This window comes from Camelus bactrianus, chromosome 5, assembly GCF_048773025.1.
Source record: "Camelus bactrianus isolate YW-2024 breed Bactrian camel chromosome 5, ASM4877302v1, whole genome shotgun sequence".
In the NCBI taxonomy this organism is placed as follows: domain Eukaryota; kingdom Metazoa; phylum Chordata; class Mammalia; order Artiodactyla; family Camelidae; genus Camelus; species Camelus bactrianus.
In genome coordinates, this window is record NC_133543.1 from 67,934,766 (window position 1) to 67,960,251 (window position 25,486).

Here is a 25,486-nt window from a genome sequence, read left to right on the forward strand (position 1 = left end):
TCAAATACTAAGTATTCAGAATAATATAACTAATCTATTTCCCACTCTTTCCCTTCCTGGAAAGCTGTCTCAACTTCGAGACTTGACCAAGCTTCTTTGTGAACCTGACACTTTCAGTTCAATAGAGAAAATGTGCCAGCTCTCTAGTATAAACTTTGGGAACCTGTGTGAAGAGAGTGCCTTTCACATACAACTCCTCGAAGCAGCAGAGCTTGGCACCGAAATAGCGACCAGTTTACTGTATCATGACAATATCCTATCTGAAAAACTGAGGGATTTGCTTTCCGGGGATCCAAGCAAAATTAATATAAATATGGATCGGTAAGTTTTTCCATTGTCTTCTTCCTTGGTGAAATCCCTTCTTAAATAATTATTGATATGACTAGTTCAATTTCTTCTTCTCTTCTGTTTTGTTCCAGGTTTCTAGAACAGGCATTGCAAATGAATTACTTGGAAAATATCACACGATTATTGCCAACCATAGAAGCTGTGCTGCATGTCAATAACAGTGCAGACTCTTCTGAAAAACCAGGTGTTTCCCCATCCATATTTTAAATGCTGTCTTATTAGAATGCATGTGATTCTCATGCTTCAGCTTAGAAAAGGCTTTTTTGAAGTTCCTAACCAAACCTACTTTGTATCTGCCCTTATACATGAGACACCTGAAGCTTTCAAATACGATTGCTTGTCTAAAATAAACACACAGCAAGCCAGCAGAGAATGAAATAGCAAAATTTGATTTCACAGCAAAATATCTTCAAAAATTTAACTAGTTATACCATTCATCTTTTATTTCTCTGATATATTAAAGTGCGTTAGAAAGTCAGTTGCAAGAGCAAGGGAATAATCTGATTTTTAAAAATAAAGATGCACTGCTGTCTGCAGAAATATCAGTTCAGAACCTTCTATTAGTATTCTGAGCATGATGCATCATGCAATACACTTCTTCTTTGCATAATACCTCAATACTGAAAAGAAAGGCATTCAGAATTTTGGACAACAGGCAGCCACAAAATTGGAAGGGCATTAAGTCCAAAAATAAAGATGATATATTTGTATGAGGGATACTTCATAAAGAAACTGAAAGGCGTTTGCAAAATGGAGATCACAATCTGCTAAAGTCAAGTCAAAGTGTTGTTTGTTATGCATTAAATGGCCCAGATATGAAATAATTATAAGCTGTCCTTAAAGAATTTGGAGTTAAATACACTCAATTTAAAATTAAGGTAATGATTGTGAAAACCCTTTCTAAACTGTAAGGTGCTAGGCAGAGTTAAGGAAAAAATGCTCTGTGGCATTATGTTGTAGATTTAGCAAACCTTGTCCTAAGCTGACAATATATGATTTGAGGTTAAAAAGCATTTTGAATTTTTGTGATGTTTTAAATCAAATGGAGAGAGATATATTTAGTGCATTATGTGATCAAAGTCTGTGAGGAAACCATATTTTCTTTGAATCAACCTTGTGTTGTAGACATCTAAGGAAAATTTATAACCCAGAGCAATCTGTTACCTTGGATTAATGATATCATAATAGGAATAAGTCTAAATTAAATAGAAATAGATCCTAAAGATGCAGAGTTTGCCAAAACTGGGAGACATCTGTTCCTGACACAAGGCATAGATGTTGAATATGTCTTAGCCTAGAATATTTTTCCATATGAGTAGGACTAAAGAGAATTACATTGTAACCAACGTGTGAGTTTTCTTTTGTTTTGGTTTTTTCTTGCAGACCAATTAATAGAAGTGTTCAAAAATGTTGAAGAGCTGAAAGAAGAACTGAGGAGAACAACAGGAATGTCCAATAAAAGTATCGACAGTTTGCTGGCCATTCCCATCCCTGACAACAGAGCAAAGGTGGGGTGAAATGTGTTTGCACTTACATCCAGTTTTTAAAAGTTTAAATAGTGTCTAGTATTTGTTGAGCACTTATCAGTAAAACTCCGAAAAGTTGCATGCAAATCTGGTGAGTTTTCCACGCAAACACTAAAATTAGAGGCCTAATTCCTAAGTGAAAATACAAGAAAAATCCTGAGGCAAGAATATTATCACCGTCTGTTCCTTTCCCTCTACTTTTCTTTCTCCTTCCTCTTGCACCTGTGTCCTCTCCTTTTCTTTACCCCCAGATGGTTTTCTTAAATAAGTGGTATTTCTTTATATTCCCTATCATAATCACATTATCTGTGGTAAATTTGCACATTCTATTATAATGATGATGTCAAAGTCAAGTTTCAGTTATCTAGTTGGGGGGAAAAAGATAATTTACAATCTGTTTAAACTAAAATAAAAATGAATAATTCTTTTTTTTTTTTTTTTTTTTTTTTTTACTTTTTAAAAGCCCCAAAACAAGACAGAGTATCTAAAGTAGATATAGTCAAGGGAACTCTGGGTAAGTTTGTAGGTATGGTAAACATTTTTGCTGTGAAAATGAATAATGGCATTTCCTCATAGGCTGATAATAGGGTTTACCACTTGAAATGTTTCATCTTTTATCCTTTATCCAAGTTCATTGTCTGGAAGCGTCATAGAAATTTTCCAAAAGAACTGCAGAGCTTAAGACCTCATCTATTCAAAACTTACGTGTGACAGAGTGTGTCATTTCTAAACACAACCAGGTTATTCTCCAATATTGGATCAAGTTTTCTGAAAATCTTTAAGGCTGACTTTGGAACATTTATGTTTAGCTGTGTCATTTTAATTGGTTCTCCCAAACAAAAGTTAAAACTGCCTTGCTCACTTTTTTTCCTCTTGTTCTAGCAATTAATCTTCCTTCGCCTTTCCCCTTGGTTTCACCTTTCACTCATGTGATGCTAACATCTAATTTCAATAATCACATTTTTGGCTTCTGAAGAGCAGGTTCATTTTAATAAGTAAAAACAGGAAAATGGAGAACATACATTCTTATTACTTTCAAAAGGAAAGAGAAAAGTTTCTATAACTTTAAATTTCATAAACTTTTCTCTTATTTCAGCTTGGTGGAAATAGAGATAACATCTCACTTCCTATAGTCACATCTCACTTTTCACACAAGCATTACCGTCCAGGATGGTAGGTTCATATTATTGTGCGATTCTGGGCTTTTTTTCCTTTGCCTTTCATCTCTGGACTTGGTAGTTTATTGTACAAGATTAAACTTCAAATGATTATAAAAATGTAATGCAATTTGAATAAATAAGAGTAAAATTTTAAAGGCAAGAAGAGTCTTAAACTAGTATTTTCCCCAAACTAACTCCAAACCAATTATCTTTCTTGGTACCATCATTCACCAAGTCATTCAAGCAAGAAATCTGGGAATCATTGTGGATTCCTCTCTATCTTCCCATCTTATTTCTTAAGCTTTCCAGTGAACTATGGACTCCTTAGATTTATTGATAGTAATTAGTGCTTTAAATAAAAATTATTTGATTTTGAGGTAATTTGTCATATTTTTGAATGAAGTCTTAAGAGTATAAGAAAACCTCTCAAAATGGACAGGTAACTCTCAGAGGATTCACAGCTAAAGTACTTTTTTCTCCAATTTACAGATTCTTTCTTTTGTGTTCTGGTTGCATTCCTGTGATGCTAATATGACTAATCCCAAATTGGAAGATGCAGTGAAGGAATTCTGCAGCCTGCCTCTTCCAGAGAGATCCCGTCTGTCTTACCTCATTGGACTCACTTTTTTGCACTACTTAGACATTTACAACTTCACATACAAGGCAAGTTGCTGTTGAAGAAGTATTTTTATATAGTTTAATAAAAAATATTTGACTACACATGTATGCTCCCTGGTACTGTGAGGAGTGAGAGCCATTTATACAGCTTTGGAATTATAGCTTTATGTTAGAATTAAGTGGGACCTTATAGATCATATATTATAAATTTGCATATTTTATAGATGAGAAAATTAATATTATTGCCTTATTAACTTTCAATTTGTATATCCAATGCCAGGAATTAAATTTAATATACACTAAACTATGAAATACAAATATTATAATAAAAATTTTTAAGTGAACAAGCATTAATTTGGTAGGATACAAAATAAGGATTAGAACAAAGGTTTTTTTTTCAAGTAAAAAAGTACTTTTGGTTTTTTTATTTTTGGTATTTAAAAAATACTTTTGTGCCTCCTTCATCAGATTTAGATAGAGGCTGCCATTACTCATCCAGTAGAACAAAGCAAATGATCATTATTAGAACTTAGGAAAGTCATCAATAACTCCATCTTGCAATACATAGATGCTTTATAAGTACTTAATGAATAAAAAACTAAAAAATATAAACATAGGAAATTTAAACTTCTATATTCACTCAAATCTACACTAGGTCAAAATGATTTACATGTTATGAAAAGCACTGAAAAAAATTTTTTTCTCTTGAAAGTAAGAAAAACCAGAAGCAACATGGCTGACTTATGTTGTTGAGATAGTGTAGCAAAGGCTAGGAAGACATTTTAGGACTAGTGATAAATAATTCCCTTCCAGGTCATCATTATCCCACACTTGTATTCTGCAATGGCCTTAACTGGCCTCCCTGCCTCCACACTTGTCCCCACTACCCCAAACCCACCTACCACCCCCTGTGCAGCAGGAGTCATCCTTCTAAAACTTAAATCATGTCATGTCACTCCTCTGCTCAACACCTTCCAGTGGCTCCCCATTTTATTCCAGTAAAACCTGAAATCTTGCAGGGGCCCATGGCCTGCACAACCCCTCCCCATTTAAAAAATCCCATTTCCTACAAGGCTACTCTTTGGGCCCATGGCTGCTGCATGGGCCCACTCCAGGAGGTGCTCCTCACGTGATTTGCAGAACTATGTGTCTTTACTCAACACTGACCTTCTCAGTAAGATCTACCCTGACAATCCTATTTAAAATGCTGCCAACCTTATCTACAGCACTCTCCAACCTACTTTCCTTGCTCTGTTTTCTGTTGCACTTCCAGCATACTGTATATTTTATTCAATATTCACCTTTGTTGTTTATATTTTGTCTACCTCTATTAGGATATAAGCTCCCCAAGGGCTCTTTGTTCACTGAAACATTTCAAATGCCAAGAACAGTTTCTGGCCCATAGAGTACTTAGCAAATACCCAGTGACTAAATGAATAGTTATTTTGCATAAACTAAACTGAAAATGCATATAGATTGAAATTAATTTTCATCTAAAATTTTAATCCTATTTTGTAATGTCTCTGCAGAGCACATATCAAACCAACTATTTTTTGTTGAGTATAGTAACTAAATATATACATTTTACAAGCAGAAGACCATCCCTAATTCTTCAAGGTACTATGAACAAAAATAATGAAAAATTTCCCATCATTAGTCAATTTATTTCAAATAAATATAGGAATGCCTAGAATTTTGGCAGAACTAGAAGAAAAATTAATACGTTGAATATAATTTAGAAAAATCTGATTGCAGTTAGTAGCTGTGTCTTTATGAGATCTCTCCACCTGAATCTTGTGCTTATAATGGAGGTCTTTGACCCCCTTGGACATGCCAAGAGCTTTCCCCTCTTCATGAATTTCACAAATCTTTCCCCCCTGCCTATCACCTGCCTTTCCGTATTCCTCCTGTGGTTTGTTCTTTCTTTCCTTTGGGGTGCCATCTTGGAAAGACTCCTTTGATTTCTTAGCTGAACTCCCTACCTCCTCATATTCCCCAGCCTTTTAGTTCACTGACTATTTTCATATCTGTTCCTCCTATTAAAACAAAAGCCCCTGAGTGGAAGGATTATGCCAGTTTGTGTACCACCATACCATCACCTCGCCCAGTGCTGGGAGCATAGCAGGCACTCAATTAATGTTTGCTGATAAATGGGTGAATGAGAGAATAAAATTAAAATTTTAATTTAAAAAATATTTCCAGTGTTTCTTACTGCAGCAGAAATACATTATGGGATTATGATTTAGCCTGATAAATCAAGTACACTTTTTGACAGACCTTTTCTGATTTTTAAGGAGCATGTTATATGTTTTTTGAATAATAGTATACATGAAGAATTATGTAATTGACATTTGCATTTGTGACTTTTAAAATCACTTATTTTTGGCAAACTTATTGAGGTGTAATTTATATACCATAAATTCACTCATTTTAAGTGTACAATTTAATGTGGTTATTTTTAGTAAATTATAGAATTGTGCAACTGTTTCCACAATCTGATTTTAGAACGTTTCCATCAACTCCAAAAGAAACCTTGTGTCCATTTGCAGTCACTTCTCATCCTAACCTCTAGCACAGGCAAGCTTTAATCTATTTTCTGTCTCTGGATTTGCTTTTTTTAGACATTTTATTTAAATTGAATCATACAATATATGGTCTTTGTGTCTGGCTTTTTTCACTTAGTATAATGGTTTGAATTTCATATGTATTGTAACACGTGTCAGTATTTGATTTCTTTCTATTGCCAAATAGTATTCCAGCTTAAGGATATACATTGTATTTATCCATTCATTTGGACAGTTTCCATATGTTGGCTATTGTGAGTGATGCTGCTATGGACATCCCCGAACAAATCTTTGTGTGGACATATGTTTTCATTTCTCTTGAGTAAACCCCCAGGAATGGAATTGCTGGGTTATGTGGTAAATTTATGTTTTAACTATTTAATAATCTTCCAAAATATTTTCCAAGGTGGCTATACCTTTCAATATTCTCACCAACAGTGTGTGAGGGTTCCAGTTTCTCCGCATAAATCACTTATTTTTATTCTGTTCCTGTTAGGTGTTTTTCCCTAGAGAAGATCAAAAGCCAGTAGAAAAGATGATAGAGCTCTTCATAAGGCTAAAGGAGATTCTCAATCAGATGGCTTCCGGCACACGACCGCTGCTAGACAAAATGAGATCCCTGAAACATCTGCCCAGAAGCTTTCCATTAACACAGGTAGGAACGTCACCCAGTAATGTTCTTGTTAGAAAATTCCTTTTATCATATTAACTCTTATTTGAGGTTAGTTATAATACATTCGGCCACAAATATAGTACATTGACAAAAATCACTTACAGGAAAACTCTTCTGCTCTGGCAAAAGTTTTTGCCACTTAAATGGGTGGAGTTTAGCATTCTGCATTTCCATGTGGGGTACATGTTTTAAAGAAATTACGGAAATTATAAGGACACACTAAACATTATCAGGTTTTCTTCTATGTTGTTTTCGGTAGCATTTATAGCTCATATGATGTTAAAAATTGTGTATTTTTATCCCACAGGCTATGTATAGAGGCAACCGGATAAACACACCCCAAGGATCATTTAGTACCATTTCCCAGGCACTGTGCTCCCAAGGAATTACCACTGATTATTTAATTGCCCTGCTGCCCTCATCTCAGAGGCAGAAAGGCAACCACACCAAGGACTATTTGACTCATAAATTAAGTAAAGAGCAAATTGCTGCAAAATATGGGATTCCCTTACATTCCAGTGAGTATACTTCACAATCAGCACGGTAATGTCCTCTCCTGACAACGTTGTCTACTAATCTTAGCCTTTTATGAGAAATGAAGCATTAATTTCCCCCAAGAGTGAAAATAGAAAACACTCATACAGCACTTACCACACATGAAACATGTTAGGCGTATCAACTCATTCACTCTTCACAACCAGGGAAACTGGCACAGAGAGGCTGGGAAACCGGCACAGAGAGGCTGGGTAACCTGGCCATGGTCGCCTGACAGGAAAGTATCAAAGCTGTGGATCTGAGCACAGGCAGTCTGCTGCGAATTCTAACCTCTTAACCACAGCACTAGGAATTTGTTAGCCACAACTACACCTTGCCAGTAAATAATACAACAACATGCCTTAAATCTGCTCAGGGTCAATATTTTTTCTTAACTTTTTAGAATTAGAAATTTGTATTACACATAGAAGAGATTCGTGAATGCAGCAGAACCACAAACTGAACTGTGTGTTCAGTGACACTTCAAAGCTGTTTACTTAATCTATAAGCTTTGAGATACAAAAAAATATGATCAGCTGAGCTCTTCCAAGTTATACAGGGAGGTTTAGTATAGCAATTGGATTGACTCATTTGTGCATCTTTTTATTCATTCAATAAGCATGTATTGGGGAACAGCTCTTATGTATCTGATACCATCCCAGCAGCAGATTTTTGTGTTTTTTTTAATTAAGTGCTGGTGAGGAAGATCTGTTGGAAGAAATTCTGAAATGTGGTTTTCAACCTTTCTAATTCCTCTTGGCAAAATGCGATCACTTATTATGGGCTTGCTTTTTGGGTTAAACTTTCACACCTAAAAAAAGATTTGTTATTATACTTTCTTACTTTGACACCAGATGCCTCATATCTGTCAGTAAAAAAGGAAGTGTAAGGCATATATTTTGGGGTACTGTAAAAATAAGCTATATCAATTTACCATGAAGAGATAGATTTTAAATGCATATACTAAATGGTTTTATTATACTTTTTCTTTCCAGCACCATTTTGCTTTTCCCTTTATAAAGACATCATTAATATGCCTGCTGGACCTGTGATTTGGGCTTTCTTGAAACCTATGTTGTTGGGAAGGATCTTATACGCACCATATACCCCTGTCACAAAGGCAATAATGGAAAAGGTTTGGCCATTGTCACTCAAAGTTTCTGTCCTGACTATTGAGATGATTTTTAAAGTAGTCAGCTTCCAAATTTAGTCTAGCTGTCTCAGATTTCTTTACAGCTTACATACTATTACCTTTGGCTTTCTGAAACTCTTAACAGTTCTCAACTTCTGCCCTGTATATGTGTAAACAATGTCGATTGGGTAGTAGCTCTTTGAAGGGAAATGAACCATGTTGACACTTGAGAATGAGGTTAGTTAAAGCAATGCCTCAGATTTTGCAGTTTATCTCCAAAGCAGAACATTTTTCTACAACTGGCACTTAACTTTCAAAGTGTATAAAAATAATGGCACTAGAAAAAATAATATTGTGGCATTATATAACTAGTTTGAACAAAAACAATTACTAAATTATAGATTCTTGGCTTCATATTTAGTTGTACAATTTGACATCTTTTATATCAATTTGACATCTTTATATAGAAGACAGATGTTGAGAAAGACAACATTATTAATAGTAACTATACTTATTATCTACCTAATTTAACCATAATGGCATTTCTCTCTCACTTTTAAAGTTGGCTTCAATGATTTGAATTATAAACTCGATGCTTTTAAAATGATAGAGTGAAAGTAAAAAAAAAAATCTCTGCTTTACATCTGCATTATTTGGTCATTAAACTTTAGTTTATGTAAATATAAATTATTTTAAGGTCTATATAAAAATGTATTTGAAGTCATCATTGATTTCTAGAATGCTCTTTGTTTTTATTGTATATTGTAATGCAGTCTTTTTTTCTTTCCTTTTTCCTTGACTCTCATCCCTTTCTCTCCCTGCTTGATCCTACTCTTTCGTGTGAACTAATGAATATTAGTATTCAAGGATGTGTCTTTCTATAATTTGCGTTCATTCCTCTAATCCTTTATATATTATTATACTATATGCACTTTCATATGCAGAATTCTTTGGCCATCATTTGCATTATTAAAATGAAGTTTCATTATAATAATTTTCTACATATTGCTTTAGTCACACAACAATACCATGTGGAAATTCTTCCAATTCAATAGATACAGTTTAGTCACTCTTGGAAGATTGCAAATTTTTTCATATCATAGAATTTACTCAACCAATCCTTAATTGTTGGGCAAACAATCCTTTTGTTTCCAGTGTTTGTTTTGTTTTGGGTTTTTTTTCATGTAAACAGTGTTGCAACTGATACTTCTTTGCATATGACTTTATACAGTGGTATTTTTATTTCACTGAGGTGAATGTTCAAGATTGAGGGACTGAAGGATACTGTATTCAATTTTAATGATTGTTGTCAGATTGCTTTTCAAAAAGGGCTATTTCTATCCCTTTCTACCAGTAATACATGAGAGTATCCTTCTTATATCCTTGAACTAGGATGTTTCTTTAATGGTTAACTTGTGAGAAATCTAGAAGGCATGCTTTAATTTTGCCTGTAAACCCTAAAATTTCCTGAATTTTTATAAGTGATCTTGACCCTATAAAATCTGCCATTTAAAACCTTTTGACCAAAATCTTTTGACCATGGGGGAAATTTCTGACAATGTTTTATTGACTTCACCTTGTAGAACTGTTCCTTAAAGTTATGTAACAAAACAACCTTAAGATTTTTTTTTGAAATATAGGAAAAATACTAATCGACCAGATTTATTTTTGTTTTCTTTGTCTTTAAGTCTAATGTAACTCTGAGGCAGCTGGCAGAATTAAGAGAAAAATCTCAAGAGTGGATGGATAAATCACCACTTTTCATGAATTCCTTCCACCTGTTAAACCAGACGATTCCAATGCTCCAGGTAGGAGATGGTTCTGTTATTCACCTTCCTGTGAATTATAATTCTTTGAGATCTTAATCACCTTTGTTGTGGAAATGGGAAGATAATAACTTAGAATCCATATTCAACAGATTAAAATTGCCTCTCCTCCAGAGAGTGGGTCTGAGACTGGATAACAGATCTATCACTCATGTTTGTAACCATCCTCACCTCTTTTACCACAGTTCCTCTGTCTGTAATTCAGAGATAAACCATTTTACAAGTTGATCCTGAGACAGAAATAGTGATATAAATCCATTTTCCAAAGTGAAAATGCAATAAAAACTACTTAAAATATGCTTATTTTATTTCTTTCTCTAAATTATGTTTTGCTATTTTCACTGAACCAGAACTCCTAAAATACTAATATTCTGGAGAAGAATGTTAAGTTTGGGGAGTTTTTTGGTTGAAACATTTGATACTCTAGTTTAGGTTAAAGATTTGACAGTGCAACTCAAAAACAATGTACACTGGTTGAAAAGTGTAATCTGCAATTCTTGTAAAAGATGCACTTTTTTCTGAAGATGATGCAAATAGTGTGGGGATGTGTTCCAATCAAAAAGAGCTATTGGTAGCTAAACACCAAACAGCAGAGTTAGACCCATTATCAACTGCAGAAGAGAAGATTGTCAAGAATGATGACCACTTAGGAACTTCAAGAGAGAATGGCTTGCATATCAAAGAATTGGAAAATTGATTGAACCCCGAAAGATTTTTGCAATGATAGCAACAAAAAATGCCCTTCTTTATAATCATGCTCAAGAAGTTAAACAGAGAACAAAAAATTTGTGTCATACAACTTTGTAAGAAAAGTTATACCCATCGAATGGGGTATAACTCAGTCTTTGTTTTGACTAACAATTAGTGCATAGTTGCAATTACAGCCTGAAATTTTATTATAAATAATAAAATTAATTTCTAACATATTTAATGAACTTAATATAAAATAGGCTTTTCATCAGACATCTTCCCCACAATTTATTGTTAAATTTGGTTCTAAATTTAAGCATGTCCACTTAAAGGGGTCTCTTTTAGTGAATCTCAGATAACAAAGGCAACATGGACAGTACTTTATTGACATAGGTATTTTCCACAGTGAAAAATTGCTCTTTTCTCCTAAAACTTTTTTTCTGGGAACAGACTAAAAACCTCACACATATGTTTCATTAAGGAAAGTTTTGTTGGCTAAAGCAGTGAATTAATGATCTATACATAATAATTCCAAAGCACAGTAACTTGCTAAGAAGAAATCCTGTGACTATGCTTATAAAGGGATTATCATCTGACTGGAGTATCATTATTCTCTTCTAGACCAAAATAAGTCATGAGTCTCAATTATGGAGGAAAATTTATTTCTGCAAGTGTGCACAGAATTTGAAACTTCAAGTTTCTATCGCATGACCTGGCTTTGCTATTGTGAACTCTTAGGCAAATGACTTAAAATACTTGCTACAGTTTAGGAATCTCTAAAATGGGTCTTTTGATAACCACGTCACAGAACTGTGAAAATCATATACGTGGAAACATTTAAGGGGGGAGGATATAGCTCAGTGGTCAAGTGCATGCTTAGCATGCATGAGATCCTGGGTTCAATCCCCAGTACCTCCATTAAAAAAAAGAAAGAAAGAAAATAGTATTATATATCATAGACAGGAATGGTTGAAACAGAAGTGTTGGGAGAATGGAAATAGAGTTTGTTGGATCATCTCTGAATTGCAGGTAACACAGTGCTTTACTTGTTAGTAATGCTGTAATTCAGATTTTCCATGATGCACAAATTAATTCTTAGTAAATAGTTAGATTTTAAAGAACTTGAGTTATCATGGTATGTAGCTGTGTGATAGCCATCTGTGTTTATGCTACCAGCTGCCCTTAGATCTCTCAGCAGCTACAGATTTAGCAAATTTATTATATATATGCTCTATTAATACATATTATTAATCACTTATCTCCATGATAACAAAAGAAGATATTGGTAAAAAGGACAGATTAATAAGTGGTGCTGAATCGTCCTGTAAAGGGAAAACAACTTAAGCCCAGCTCACATGAAAACTAAGCCATGAATTTCCACATAAGATGAATAAACATTTCTTTATCTCCCTTCAACTTTTCCCCTGGCCATTACTAACTGTACATCCTTAGGGGAATTTACACAGTTTCTTGGACCCTAGCTTTGCCGTCTATTAATCGAGGATAATAATGTTAGGCAGTTAGAAAGAAATGAGCAAGAGCAACCCAGAAAATAACAGTACACCTGCGCTCAGGATAAGGGGCTTCAAAATTTTGTGACTTTCTATAAATGAGGATCAGCAAAGAAACCGGCTGAGACCTAATGCTGTGGCTGCGCAATAGAGAGGACTGGCTTAACTCGACCCAATGCGAATTATAATGTAATTAACATAGCAGTCTGAGCCCCCTCCCATAGGTTTCTCTGTGTACATCATGGGTAAGAACAAGCAAAAGGAATGGGCGTGCCTGAGCACTAGGAACTGAGCGGTGACTCAGTGAATCACAAAAATGCCCCCTAAGCCAGGATACCAGACAGGAGAAACAAAGGAGGGGTGCCATTTTTCCTCTCTTGAATTGGCCCACTCCCAGTTCTCAGGGGTGTACTATATTTTACTACCTTTTTACTTCACTAATAAAATCTTCTGTTTATATCATGCTTTCTGTCTCTCGTTAAAAATTCTTTTTGGGGAGGTTGACTGAGAACCGAGTTGACTTTTATTACCCTCCTCCCGGCAACAGTAGTACTTACCTCAAGATATTATTGAAAACTCAGTAGCAAAATCAAGGTAAACTCTAGTGCCCACCACATAATAAGGTCTCAGTTAGTATTACCGAGAAGAACATTTGCAGTTATAGAAGTTATGTCTCCTAACTGGAAGATAGCTACAAAAGCCTCTATATTTTAAAGCATTTATTGGTTTTTTTTTTAATTTTTCAGTCTTTCTTATGAATAAAGAGTAATTTAAAGTTTTATCATCAGTTTATTTTTCCATGTTCACAAAGCTGCACTCATTACAGTATAAAACAATACCGTAATAATTTGCATTTGACTGTTCTGATAAGATGTGTCATTCAGGTCAACTTTACAGAAAAGTAACTGAAGCTGGAAAAGACTGAGTGCCTGCTGAAAACCTCACAGCTAGGAAGTTGTAGAACTAGAGTACAAACCAGTTCTGATGTTAAATTCCACGTAGACATTACAATTTTTATAGTTGTTTCAATTCTATAATTCAATTATGAACCACTAAAATTGTGCATAACATATGTTAAAAGTAAATAATATAGAAGCTATGGGGGAAAAGGACTGCTAAACTGAATATGATTTCCTAATGTTAATTATGGTCATAAAAGTGGTCAATAAGGCCACTTCAGCATGGTGACCAGTTTGTGTTTATAGACCTCAGCATTTCAAGTCACTACCAGCCACACACCTTTCATTCTCAGAGATTTGTATGTGAGCCTTTGCAAGATGGTGCACTGATAATGCCCAGTAGTGGTACCTCATTTCACTGTGGGTATTATTAGAGAGATGATGATTAAACATGTTTTTGTCATGTATTAAAACTGACTCCCTACTATTATTTGTTAGAATACTCTAAGGAACCCATTTGTGCAAGTTTTTATAAAATTCTCCGTGGGACTTGATGCTGTTGAACTATTGAAACAGATAGATGAACTCGGTGAGTCCATATTCACAAAACTTTTATTCACTAGTCATGTCAGAAATGTGAAAAATGTTTCCCATATAAGATCTTTTTTTCCCCCCTTTTCTTCTGTATTTGGTTTCTAGCTATTTATTCTAAGAAAAGTAAAATCCTGGATATAGCCATCCATCTTCTTCCTAGTTAGTTGTACAGTTACAAGTACTAATGATTATTTGGATACCCAGTGTCTGTAGCTAGTTTCAATAATTATAATGCAGTATATTCCATGTAAATGCAGCTTGTCCTTCAATCACAGGTAAGTTGCTACAAGAGGATGTGATTTTTTTGGTAACTTGATGAAAAACAAGTCTTTAAGGACAAAAGAAGATGAAATGGGTTTTTTTGGCTACATTTATAATTTTATCTCCACTGACCTCAGTATCACTTTGACTAACTCAGAATGTAACGGGAAGAGGTTATAAAGTTAGCAAAAGCAAACAAAGACAATGCAGAGACTCAAAAGAAAAATAAACCTAAATCAGTATTCAAAGTCTACTCCTCCTCTCATGGCCATTTAAAAGGAACATGCTGAAGCAGATCAAAGAAGGCTGTCTGAACTATGCATTCCCTCTGCCACATCCCCACCTTCAACCTCAGGGATGTAAGATATCTAATTCAGTCTGTGTCTGATTCCCTGTTGCTATGCAACCATGGGCATGAGGAAGGGATTGAGAGCATCAGAATTTGGCAGCAGTAGAGCAGGTGCCCCTCCTCCTCCCCAGCACTACAGAGACTTAAATGATTCATGTTGTAAACCAGTGGGGAGAAATTATGCCGACATTTATATTGTGTATAATTGTATGCATTTTATGTTCGTCAATCCAGTTTTATTTAAGAAAAGTATTAGTGATTGATTTTCCAAAAGTGTCATTTGGATAAGGAACATTTGATCAAAGTATCAGGGATAAATTACAAGGTTCTTATATAATTTTTTTTCTTTCCTAACTTTGGATATAGGAGATGAATTTTAGAATTTAAAATAAGGTTAAAATGACTACAGAAGTGAGACTTGCTGTTTGTATAATTGTATATGTAACTTAGTAGCTGAGATATTATGTACTTTGAATTGGGGAGGCACTGACTCCATAGCTCTTTGATTCCATCTGCCATTGTTGTGTTGATTTCCAATGGCCACTGGAGGCCACTGTTCAACCACAGTTTTACCCCTCCCCCACCAACATCTATATCAAGCAAAACCTTTCACTTCAAATTCTAATGAGAGATGCTTTTAAGAAGTTGCCCTCTGTGAGAAGTTTAGTCTTCTATTGGATGATGGTAGAGACATGTTTAGGTTCTGTGAAGAGGGAGTTATGATATTCACAGCCTTCTCCGTATGCATGATGACCAAGTCAGTGAAAATTTAATTGGCCAAGTGATTTATTAACTTGCAATTTTATATTTACCCTTGTCTCAGTCAATTTCCTTCTAAGGAATCATGAAATTAAGGAACAATTAAATTCTCTTTCTTCCTGAATAATTACCTGAAATAAAATCTTGATCATTTTGTCTAGATTAATACACGTATCAATAGAGACAACTCTCATAAGGTTTTAAATCAAACAATATTAGAAAGTTGTAACTATGTGGCATAGATTGGCACGGTCTCCTAAGAAATTATTCTGTAGCACAACTTACTGAATGATAGAGTTTATTTGTTCCACACTCTCCATAGATTTTCCTTGGTTAAATTCCTACACTCACATTCCGTGAACAAAGCAAGCATTTCTATTTATTCAAAACTGTCACCTCTAGTTTATAGTTTTCTTCCTAACTAATGCAGATATATATTTTTAAATTATTCACCTTTAGTCATTGGTTAATTAAATTGTAGCAGAATATACTTCTGAATTTGTTTTTTCATTCTTTGTACTTGGGTTTACTGTATCTGTAACTACTTCAACATTATCTCAATGAACATTTGCACAACTGGTCACATTCTCCCAGATGTAGAGTACTAGATATTTTTAGAGTAAATTCTACAACTTCCTATTCCTTACAATCTAGTTTAAGGTTTAATACTCATCAAAAAGTTATATTTTGTCTCATTACTACCAAAAACAGCATTATAATACAACATGATAACATGCTTTGTGTCTGTTTTTTTCTCTCCTTAGATATTCTAAGGCTGAAATTAGAGAACAGCATTGACCTCATTGATCATCTTAACACACTGTCTTCCCTGACAGTAAATATTTCCTCCTGTGTATTATATGATCGTATTCAGGCGGCAAAAAGCATAGATGAAATGGAGAGAGAGGCTAAAAGACTTTACAAGAGCAATGAACTCTTTGGAAGTAAGTGCTGTTCCTCCAGAATTTGAGCTTCTCTTTGTACTAAAATTGGCCAAATTCTTCCCTCACTTCTTTCATCCAGAACTCAGAAAAATAGTCCGGGGTGAGGGGGAGGGCATTTTCCCCTCTGATGTCCTTAGACATGAGAACCTTTCATGTAGTCAACCACCCATATTGTCTGAGGAGCCTTAAATACGTTTAATTTTGTTGGTATGGTTAAAATTAAAACTGAGAAGGATTGCATAGTTACAGGGTGAAGTTGAGTCCATCCTCATAATCAGTCAAGATTATTCATTTTAAGGTGTGTGTGTGTGTGTGTTTAATTTCAGTAAATGGCTTAGAGTGACATATTTAATCTGGCCACTTAGTTTGTGATTATATTCTCAAACTCCTGCTTTGAATCGCTGAGGTTGTCACTTTCAATTAGCCATCTTTTCTGTAAATTAGAAGTCTGAACTTACTGTGTCACATTACTAACTCAGTTGCCTGTTTGGCTGCCCCCTATGTGTACCCTCCAAACAATGAGTAATGTCAACCGTAAAATAACCTTTCTAATGTTGCTGCCATTTTATTTGTAGGTGTTATTTTTAAGCTTCCTTCCAATAGAAGCCGGCACAGAAGCTATGACTCTGAAAACATCTCTATTCCTCCTGTTGTAAAATATACCATCCGCATGAGTCTCAAGACTTCACAGACAACAAGAAGAATAAGAACCAAGATTTGGGCCCCAGGGCCACACAATTCTCCATCACACAACCAGATCTATGGCCGGGCTTTTATCTACTTACAGGATAGTATTGAAAGAGCCATCATTGAATTGCAGACTGGAAGGAACTCCCAGGAAATAGCAGTCCAGGTCCAAGCAATTCCCTATCCCTGCTACATGAAAGACAAGTACGTCCACTTTTTTTGAGAATTCATTTCTTTTCATTCATTTACATGTATCAGGTGAAAGGAGTAATGTTCACCAAACCTTTGTCAAATGCTTGTTTCCAGGAAAAAGTCCCCAGTATAGGGCACAACTCACTGTAGCTGCTCATTGTTACCCAAATTATGGTATCGTTTTTACCAAATGATCCATGTTTTCTTCATCATAACTGTTAGCTTTCCAAGGACTGTGGCCTCAAAATTAGGAGAATTGGACTCCAGACCTGAGCGCATTGCTGCATGATTTTGATGTTACTCACTCTCTACTGGTCTTGCTTTTCTCTAGTCAAATGAGAGTGTTAAAACAAGGCAATCTTAAAATCCCTTCCAACTCTCAAGTTTAATTAAAAATCTGTGAGTGCAGGGTCAGTTTTAAGAAAACTATTTAATAAAACACATTATTGATTGACCCTTTAAGAAAAATATTGTGCTATCTGAAACTATCATGTATTCTCAGTCCACTTGGTAGGAACCTGTATCTAAAGTGGGTTTTTTAAATGAACAAAATATGTAAATATCATGCTTTTAGACAACTAAATTTAAATGTTTAAGAAATTTGCCAGTCAGGTAGCACTGAATGGCTCCTCCACTCTGACCACAGTGAAAAAAGAAAGTCGGAGGACCAAGTTTTTCAAGCTCATTCTCCTACACCAAGCTTGGGGCAGAATATTACCTTAAACAAACTATAGTTGTTATTCAGCCAGTTATTACAGTTTATAGACAAGTCAAATGGGTCTGGATTTTTTTTTCTGTTTCTATCGCTGCTTCTGTCTTCTTTGGCTGTTTCAAGAGCTATAGATGAGATAAGGTCATGTAGCCCTTTTGTGCAGTTGTGATACTGGGAGACAGGCTGGTTGTCCAGGTTAAGTGCTTATCATGGAAGCCAGTCAGGACCTTGCTGCCTAAACCATGTGTGAGCTGCCGGCTTGCATGAATAGTAAAGACCTGCCGTCTTTAAGTGAAAATTCTCATTGTTTTACTGACTTTTTTCCCCTTGTAAATTGTAGTACCTAGGATGGTGGTTACCTGGATGTTTCTTTTAAGAGTAAAGTAACTGTACTCTTCATTCTTCGTGGCAGTATGAACATAATGCCTCGTGTTTGTTGCCTACAAAGTACTTTCACATATGTCATCTTGTTTGTTCCACCGAACAACCTCATAAAGTAGGAGCAGGTATTATCAGCCACACTTTCTAGATAAAAAAAGTTGAAATCCAGAAAGGTCAAGTAAATTGCCCAAAGATGAATAGCTGGTACTGCACTGGTCTTTTGATTACAATACCAGAATTTTCTCTTTCATACTATACTAAACCTAAAATACACAATCCCTTGGAAGAAACATAAGCAGGGATTTGTTATTAATGAATGAGGGCCTTTACCTAATTCTAGAGCCAGAAACAGCATCAAAGCTGGACCTGAATCAAGACAAAATTCATTCAACAAGTATTCTTTAAGTGCTTTCCCCGTGCCAGATAGTTTCCCAGGAACCAATAAAATTGGATGTGGCCCCAACCTTCACTCCTTCTCTACAAAAAAAAAAAAAAAAATCCCTCATTTCTGTAATGGTGATACACTCCTGATGCTAAAGTGATAATGAATGATGATGAGGTCATGTTCCATTAATATTTGCATTTTTCATGGGGAACTTCAAGTTAATTCCTTGGCCTTATAGATCAAAAAGAAAATGGCCTTGGGATGTTTTTGCAAGTGAAAACTTACGTGGAGCCTAATATGTAAAACAGATCAATTTAGAGTTTCTCTCCTTAAGAACTGCTCCTTTGCCTTAGCCCACAGACAGTGGTTAATGTCAGAACCATGGCTCTCAGAGGATGGTCCCTGGATCAGCAGCATCAGCATCACCTGGGAAACTGTTCAAAATGCAAATTCATCACCCCACCTCAGATAGAATAAATCAGAAGCTTATGGGTGAGGCCAAGAAATCTGTTTTAATAAGCCTTTCGGGTGATCCTGATGCATGTTAACTCTGACAAACACTGCATTTGAACATTCAGGTATCCTGGGCTGGCCTCTCAGGAATATATGAAGTCTTCCAGTGACCCTCTAGTTTAGCATGTTACCAGAAAAAGCATTTCTATACTGTTTATGAAACATCTCCTAGAGCATTATTTTCAGGAATTCAAGTTCTTTGTCTACATTTTAAATCAGATGATTTTGAGTTTTATTTTATTTCATTTGGGGGGAATTTGGCTTAATAATAACTGTGAGCTTCCAAAGAGTAAATAAATACAGTAATTTGGGAAGATACAGCTTTTAGCTAGATAAACCAATCATCATCTGATTTTAAATCTGCCTTTTAGATAGGAATTTGGTTTAGACAATGGAGTTTAGAGCCTTGCAATTATATTTACATAATAATTATTTTCTTGAACAGGACATACTCAAATAAACTTAAAACAATTTGGAAATTTGATCTAACAATCCACAACTGTTTTACTCTTGTAGCATTAAAGCAAGAAAATAATGGGTCTACTGTTAAGTCAGCTTCACACTTCATAAAGGAGTCACATTAATAATTATTCTCAATTTCGAAATAAGAGTATACTTTCAATGTAACAGGGAGTGTGTTCTTTATGTATTACAGTCTGCAAGTGTGACATTCATCTTGGTCACTGGATTTTTGTTTTCTTGTTTTTGTTTTTGTTTTTTCTTACAGCTTCCTAACCAGTGTCTCTTATTCTCTTCCAATTGTGCTTATGGTTGCCTGGGTAGTATTTATAGCTGCATTTGTAAAAAAGCTTGTTTATGAGAAAGACCTCCGGCTTCATGAGGTAAGTTGAGAATCTCTTCTTATTATAAATTAGTTCTGTCTGTATAATAATTAATTACTATGATTATCATCACACTTTCACAGGCTCAGAAAGCCTGACCCATACCTTGTGAATTAGATAAAAAAAAATATTTTGTGAATCTTTAAAGGCAGCTAGTATGGCAACATTCTATTTTCTTAAAAAGTTACATAGAATTCGTAAGTGCTTCTGAAAAACAAAATCTGAATAATTCTCAATAAAATTTGAGTGCAATTTGTAATCCTAAGAGCAATGTTTGCCCAAGCAGTTACCTATAAGACTCAAGATTTAACAGAGGAAGTTTAAGTAATAATAATAACAACTATTAAGGCAGGAAACTTATTGGCATAGTAACTTAATGAGTCTGGATGAAAATACAGATGCAGATACAGATATAGATGTAGATATGGACTTGGACATGGACATAGACAAGACATATGGCTTGTTTCCGTGCTCAAGAAGCAAATTCTTTTTCTGATATACCTTGTCTCCTTCAGTTATCTCCCACTGACTCGTGATTTATGGAGACTTAAGAATTTCACATTATGCTACTGATTGCATTGATAATATGGCAGCAGAAGAGGGGACATGGGATGTAAAGTGTGCTCCCCTCTTGAACATATTCTTTGTCATTATCTCCAAATCCAAAATATGTCACTTTTCTTTAGAATTTATGAAAAAGCATTATGTGATTTTTGGATTGTATTGAAATAGAAATTATTTTATCTCATCCTGTAATGAGCCCATTCTTACACTTAGTCATGGAGTGAAAAGATAACAGAAACATTTCACAACTGGGGCACAATAATTATTGCAAGGCCTGGCTGACAGTCTGAAATAATGAGGTTAGAGTCACCTGTTAGCCTGCTTGTACTTTTCAGACTTACTTTGCCAATGCTTCTAAGCAGTTGATTATTTCTCCTCACAAGGTACAAATTACTGCTTCTTGTTTTTGTTAGCTCAGCATCAGGCTTCCAGGGTCGGCCTAGCGTTTGAACCTATCCTTCTTGCCTTTTCTGTTTGAATTCTGAATGATCCTCAGCTGCATTTTCATATTTCAGTTATAATTTGGTAGAAGTCTCACCAACTGGTTTAAGCCCTGTTATATTCAGGACTGTGTACAACGTTTCCTTAATCCCAGTTTAGAATCAATGCCCTGGACCATAACTTTGGTTGCAAGCTCCTACCCTATATTTCTCTTTCAGGTTTCTGGTACTCAGAAGTAAATCTTTACGAATTAAAGGAAAACTTTGAAGTAGAAAACTGTGATAGACACTTAAGTTCTTTTCTACTTCAAAATAAATATCTACCTAAAAATTTTTGAAGCACAGTAAATATGTGTGTATATATACATATATGTGTGTAATATATGTGTCTATTATATATATAATACATATATTTGTATGTATAAAATACACACACTGTATTATTTTGGTTTGAAAGTACTCTCTGAATGCATCTATGGATGCCACAAAAAAATATCAAACACGATAAAGAGCTTTTATTTCTCAATAGAAGATGTGAAAGACATTTTTATTGATGAAGTAGTTTCTGTTTGGTAGCTCTGTGTTTTCATTGTGAAGGCATCTACTTTCAAAATTTAACCACCTGATCCTGGGGGTAAAGATACACAGTGGAAGATCACTGAACCTGGAATCAAAAAATCAGGCTTTGAGTCTTCCAGTTCATATTCACTTGGGCCCAATTCCTTAAACTTTCTGAGTCTTATCATCTAGACTTCATTCCACACTATATTTCCAGAATGTACTTTCTCACTGCCAGAACAGAAGAGGCATTCAATTATTCATTCTTTATCAATTCTAAGATAATGATTTTTCTCTTCACATTTTAAAGCCTCTGAAACTGACATGTATTTGATAAGCCGTCATAATTTATTTGGTAGTGATTTTTTTTTTCTTAGTGGCATGTAAAATAATGGCACATCTTAAAATTAGTAGTGTCCTAGATTCAAAGAAATACGGTCTATTTGTGAGATGAGTTGATGGAAGTAGGTGTGGAATGAGTAGAAAATTCCTAATGCCCCTGCTCAGCCTCCCTCACTGCCACAGTTCCACAGGTTGAAACTAACCTCCTTCTCTGTAAAGAGGAGAAAGCTGAGCCCAGACAGTGAGAGGTGACTTGCTGAAAACTATGAGCTAGTTAATGATACATCCGCATCCAGAACTCAAGTGTCCTGACCTACAATCAGCTCTCTTCCATGTCATAGCGACCTTCCCTCTCACAATTTTACTTTAGTAGCATAGATTCTTAAGGACTTTTGAAGATAATGATGGATAATCTCTTAGATCACCAGCGACTCAGGATCTCTTTTTAATACTATCATTTTAATATTCGTGGAGGTCTGAAGCTGCCCATTCTCCTCTTCCTTCTCACTCCAACTGAATAAAAAAAGTATAAAAAAAAAACCTTTTTCATCTGTAATTGTTCTCACATCTAGGCAGGGAAACCAGGTCAGTTGCTACTTCAGTGAAGCCATTCATCTTTGACCTTTGTATGGTATGATTGGGCACAAATAGTAATGCCCAGTAAGCTTATTGATGAAATTAAGCCTGTAGCTTTTTAAAAAACACTATTTCAAAAATGCAGTTTTGTTCTGCATTCCTTGCTTTTTAAAATTAAAATATTAAAACTATACAAAAGCTGATTTTATATCACACAGAAGAGTAGTTTTTCACATTATTTTCTTGGTTTTGTGGTTAGTTTCATCTATTTGCTCTAATATAAGTCAATTATGGGGTCTTCATTGCTTATATACATTTGGAGACAAGATTTTGGAGTTGTTCTTTCTCAGTTCAGACAGGTAATCTGAAATATCTGTGGTTTGCGGAGGGGTTACCAAGAATTATGCAAGAGTTTGTAGTCCTGGGGTGCTTCACTTTACAGTTTTTTTAATGTCTTCTTAATATACACTATCCATCTTACCAGTGAGAGTTTGGAATATTCCAAATAATGGTCATGATATCCTTTATATCTTGCTTTTAAAAATAATATAAATATCTATAATAGAATATAAAAATTGATTTATAAAGTATTGTTTCTTATTAACTAATGGTTGATATTCAAGAATTAAATAGATATTGCTGTCAAGTAAATATATACATATTTATGATTTCTTTTCCTGACAGCATTAGTGTCAATCCCAGTGCATAAACGTGTCTTAAATGTGGCAACACTTTTATCCAAAATCGTACAGAATCTCTTTCTTCTCATTATTTTCTGCCAAGAACTGTAGCAGACTTTACACTGTGCAAAGGGCTTTTCCTGAGTAACAGATTATCAGCTATTGATGAATTGCTCCAGCAGGTTTGGGAGACTTGAGACGAGTGACTCTGATTACAAAGCTGGCACCTGAATCTGTCACTCTTAGGAGGAACTAACAACATCCAAGAGAGCGTAGCCAGCCATTCTCTGTGGGCCACCTTCCATTAGCAAGTTTAATCTTGTTGATTATCACCACGTTGGCCGTGAATCTGGATAATTTATGGATAACTTACATGCTTTTACTGCTTTTTCTCTTCATGAATAACAGCTGTTCTTCTCAGGGCACAAAATCTTAAAGTTTAACACTGAAGTTTGATGCTAGAATGTTAAGTAGTAAACACTTCTGGAAGCACCTAACTCAATTTGTTTTGATAAAAAACAGTGATCAGTCCCCAACTTTTACCAACTCTTGGGACTAGAAATCTGATCTTAAGTCTTGATAATTTCAAAATTACAGAGACAAACGCCTTCAGTCCTGGTTTTTCAGTTTGCTAAATTATCTTTTAACAAGGCTATGAATGGAGAATTTTCTAGTTATATAAATGTTTTATACTGAAGCTGTCAATTGTCAAGGAAGGAAAACACACTTATACACAAAAGGCAGCTTTATTTCATGTCCTTGATAGTGTCCTGGATATTTTATCTTTGCCTTATTGACATTGCCTCCTACTGATATACATTGCTATTGGAAGGGAAATATTTTTGTATAGGTCACATGAAATTAGGCAGTAAATATCAGCTTTGGGGTAGTTATATAGGTTCTAAAACTCCCCCGTTCAATTATATTCAGATAAGCATTAAACTCAGTAAAAACCTCAAAATGCAAATAACAGGAAAGGTAAACAAAGAGAGCTAACATGTCATGACCACATTTGAATTGGTGAGTATCTCTGAAATGAAGTCATCAAACATGACACAGTGATTTCTCAAATGGTGTAGGGTACAGGGAAATAATTGCTAAAATAAGATCTGTGAGGTCTTTTTCACACCAAAATGTAGTTTTCTTTTCAATGATAGATAGAAAGCAATTGAAGAAAACCTTCAATAGTGAATCTTCACTCCATGCTGATTTTTAAACTTTGACCCTCACTTCTATTCCTGTGGAAACATAGGTTGAGTTTGTATTGCAAAGGGTGGCAGAGTCAGGAAGGTGAGAAGCAGTAGGGAGAGTAGAGGGTAAGGAGGAGGGCAAAGTTAAGAGGGAAAGTCACAGGATTTCCCCAGTGGTGATTAGCTTAAGGCCCACAGCTTGGACTGTTGGCAGTCAGGTAGCTGTTTCCATGGTAACAACCGGAGCAGCAGAGTTATCAAAATGTGCTAAGTTGCAAAGGCAGAAAGTAAAATTCACTATTTTGCTTGTGGAGTGAAGGATTTGGCACATTCCCTATTATTTTTTTCCTAAACAAGTTAGGTTTAAAGGGGGAAAGCATTGAAAATCCTTGATTTTTTACAAAAAAATATTGGATGATAAAGCCATTAGTGGAACATTTCTTTGTTCTTTTTTTTTGAATGGAATATTAGATTCATAAACTTCACATTAATCAAAAGTTGTTAAAACTAAAAACCAGGTACAAAGTCAAGTCACCGAATTCAAGGCACTAAGGTCCTGGAGACTTTAGATCTTTCGGAATCCATTTTTTCTTTCTTTCTTTCTTTCTTTCTTTCTTTCTTTCTTTCTTTCTTTCTTTCTTTTTTTTTATTAAGTATAGTCAGTTTACAATGTGTCAATTTCTGGTGTACAGCATAATAGTTCACTCATACATAAACATACGTATATTCATTTTCATATTCTTTTTCATTATAGGTTACTACAAGATATTGAATATAGTTCCCTGTGCTACATAGTATAAACTTGCTGTTTATCTATTTTATATATAGTATTCAGTATCTGCAAATCTTGAACTCTCAATTTGTCCCTTCCCACTCCCTTCCCTCCCTGGTAACCATTAGTTTGTTTTCTATGTCTGTGAGTCTATTTCTGTTTTGTAAATATGTTTATTTGTCTTTTTTTAAGATCAGAATCCTTTTGAATTAATCCACAAACACCTCATGCTGGTCTATTTTTCTATCTTGGTGGAGTGCCTTG

General features: G+C 35.0%; 1 protein-coding gene across 1 annotated transcript in view; it reads left to right on the forward strand.

Annotated features, from left to right (window-relative positions):
- The window catches only part of ABCA12 (ATP binding cassette subfamily A member 12), a 155,389-nt gene that overhangs the window by 83,983 nt on the left and 45,920 nt on the right, over positions 1-25,486 (forward strand). The window contains exons 12-23 of the mRNA XM_010960050.3: positions 65-321; positions 420-532; positions 1,732-1,856; positions 3,524-3,697; positions 6,713-6,871; positions 7,197-7,407; positions 8,419-8,558; positions 10,244-10,363; positions 13,980-14,070; positions 16,209-16,388; positions 16,964-17,279; positions 19,986-20,100. Coding sequence (XP_010958352.1) covers positions 65-321; positions 420-532; positions 1,732-1,856; positions 3,524-3,697; positions 6,713-6,871; positions 7,197-7,407; positions 8,419-8,558; positions 10,244-10,363; positions 13,980-14,070; positions 16,209-16,388; positions 16,964-17,279; positions 19,986-20,100 — 2,001 coding nt within the window. The remainder of the gene's footprint in view (positions 1-64; positions 322-419; positions 533-1,731; positions 1,857-3,523; positions 3,698-6,712; positions 6,872-7,196; positions 7,408-8,418; positions 8,559-10,243; positions 10,364-13,979; positions 14,071-16,208; positions 16,389-16,963; positions 17,280-19,985; positions 20,101-25,486) is intronic.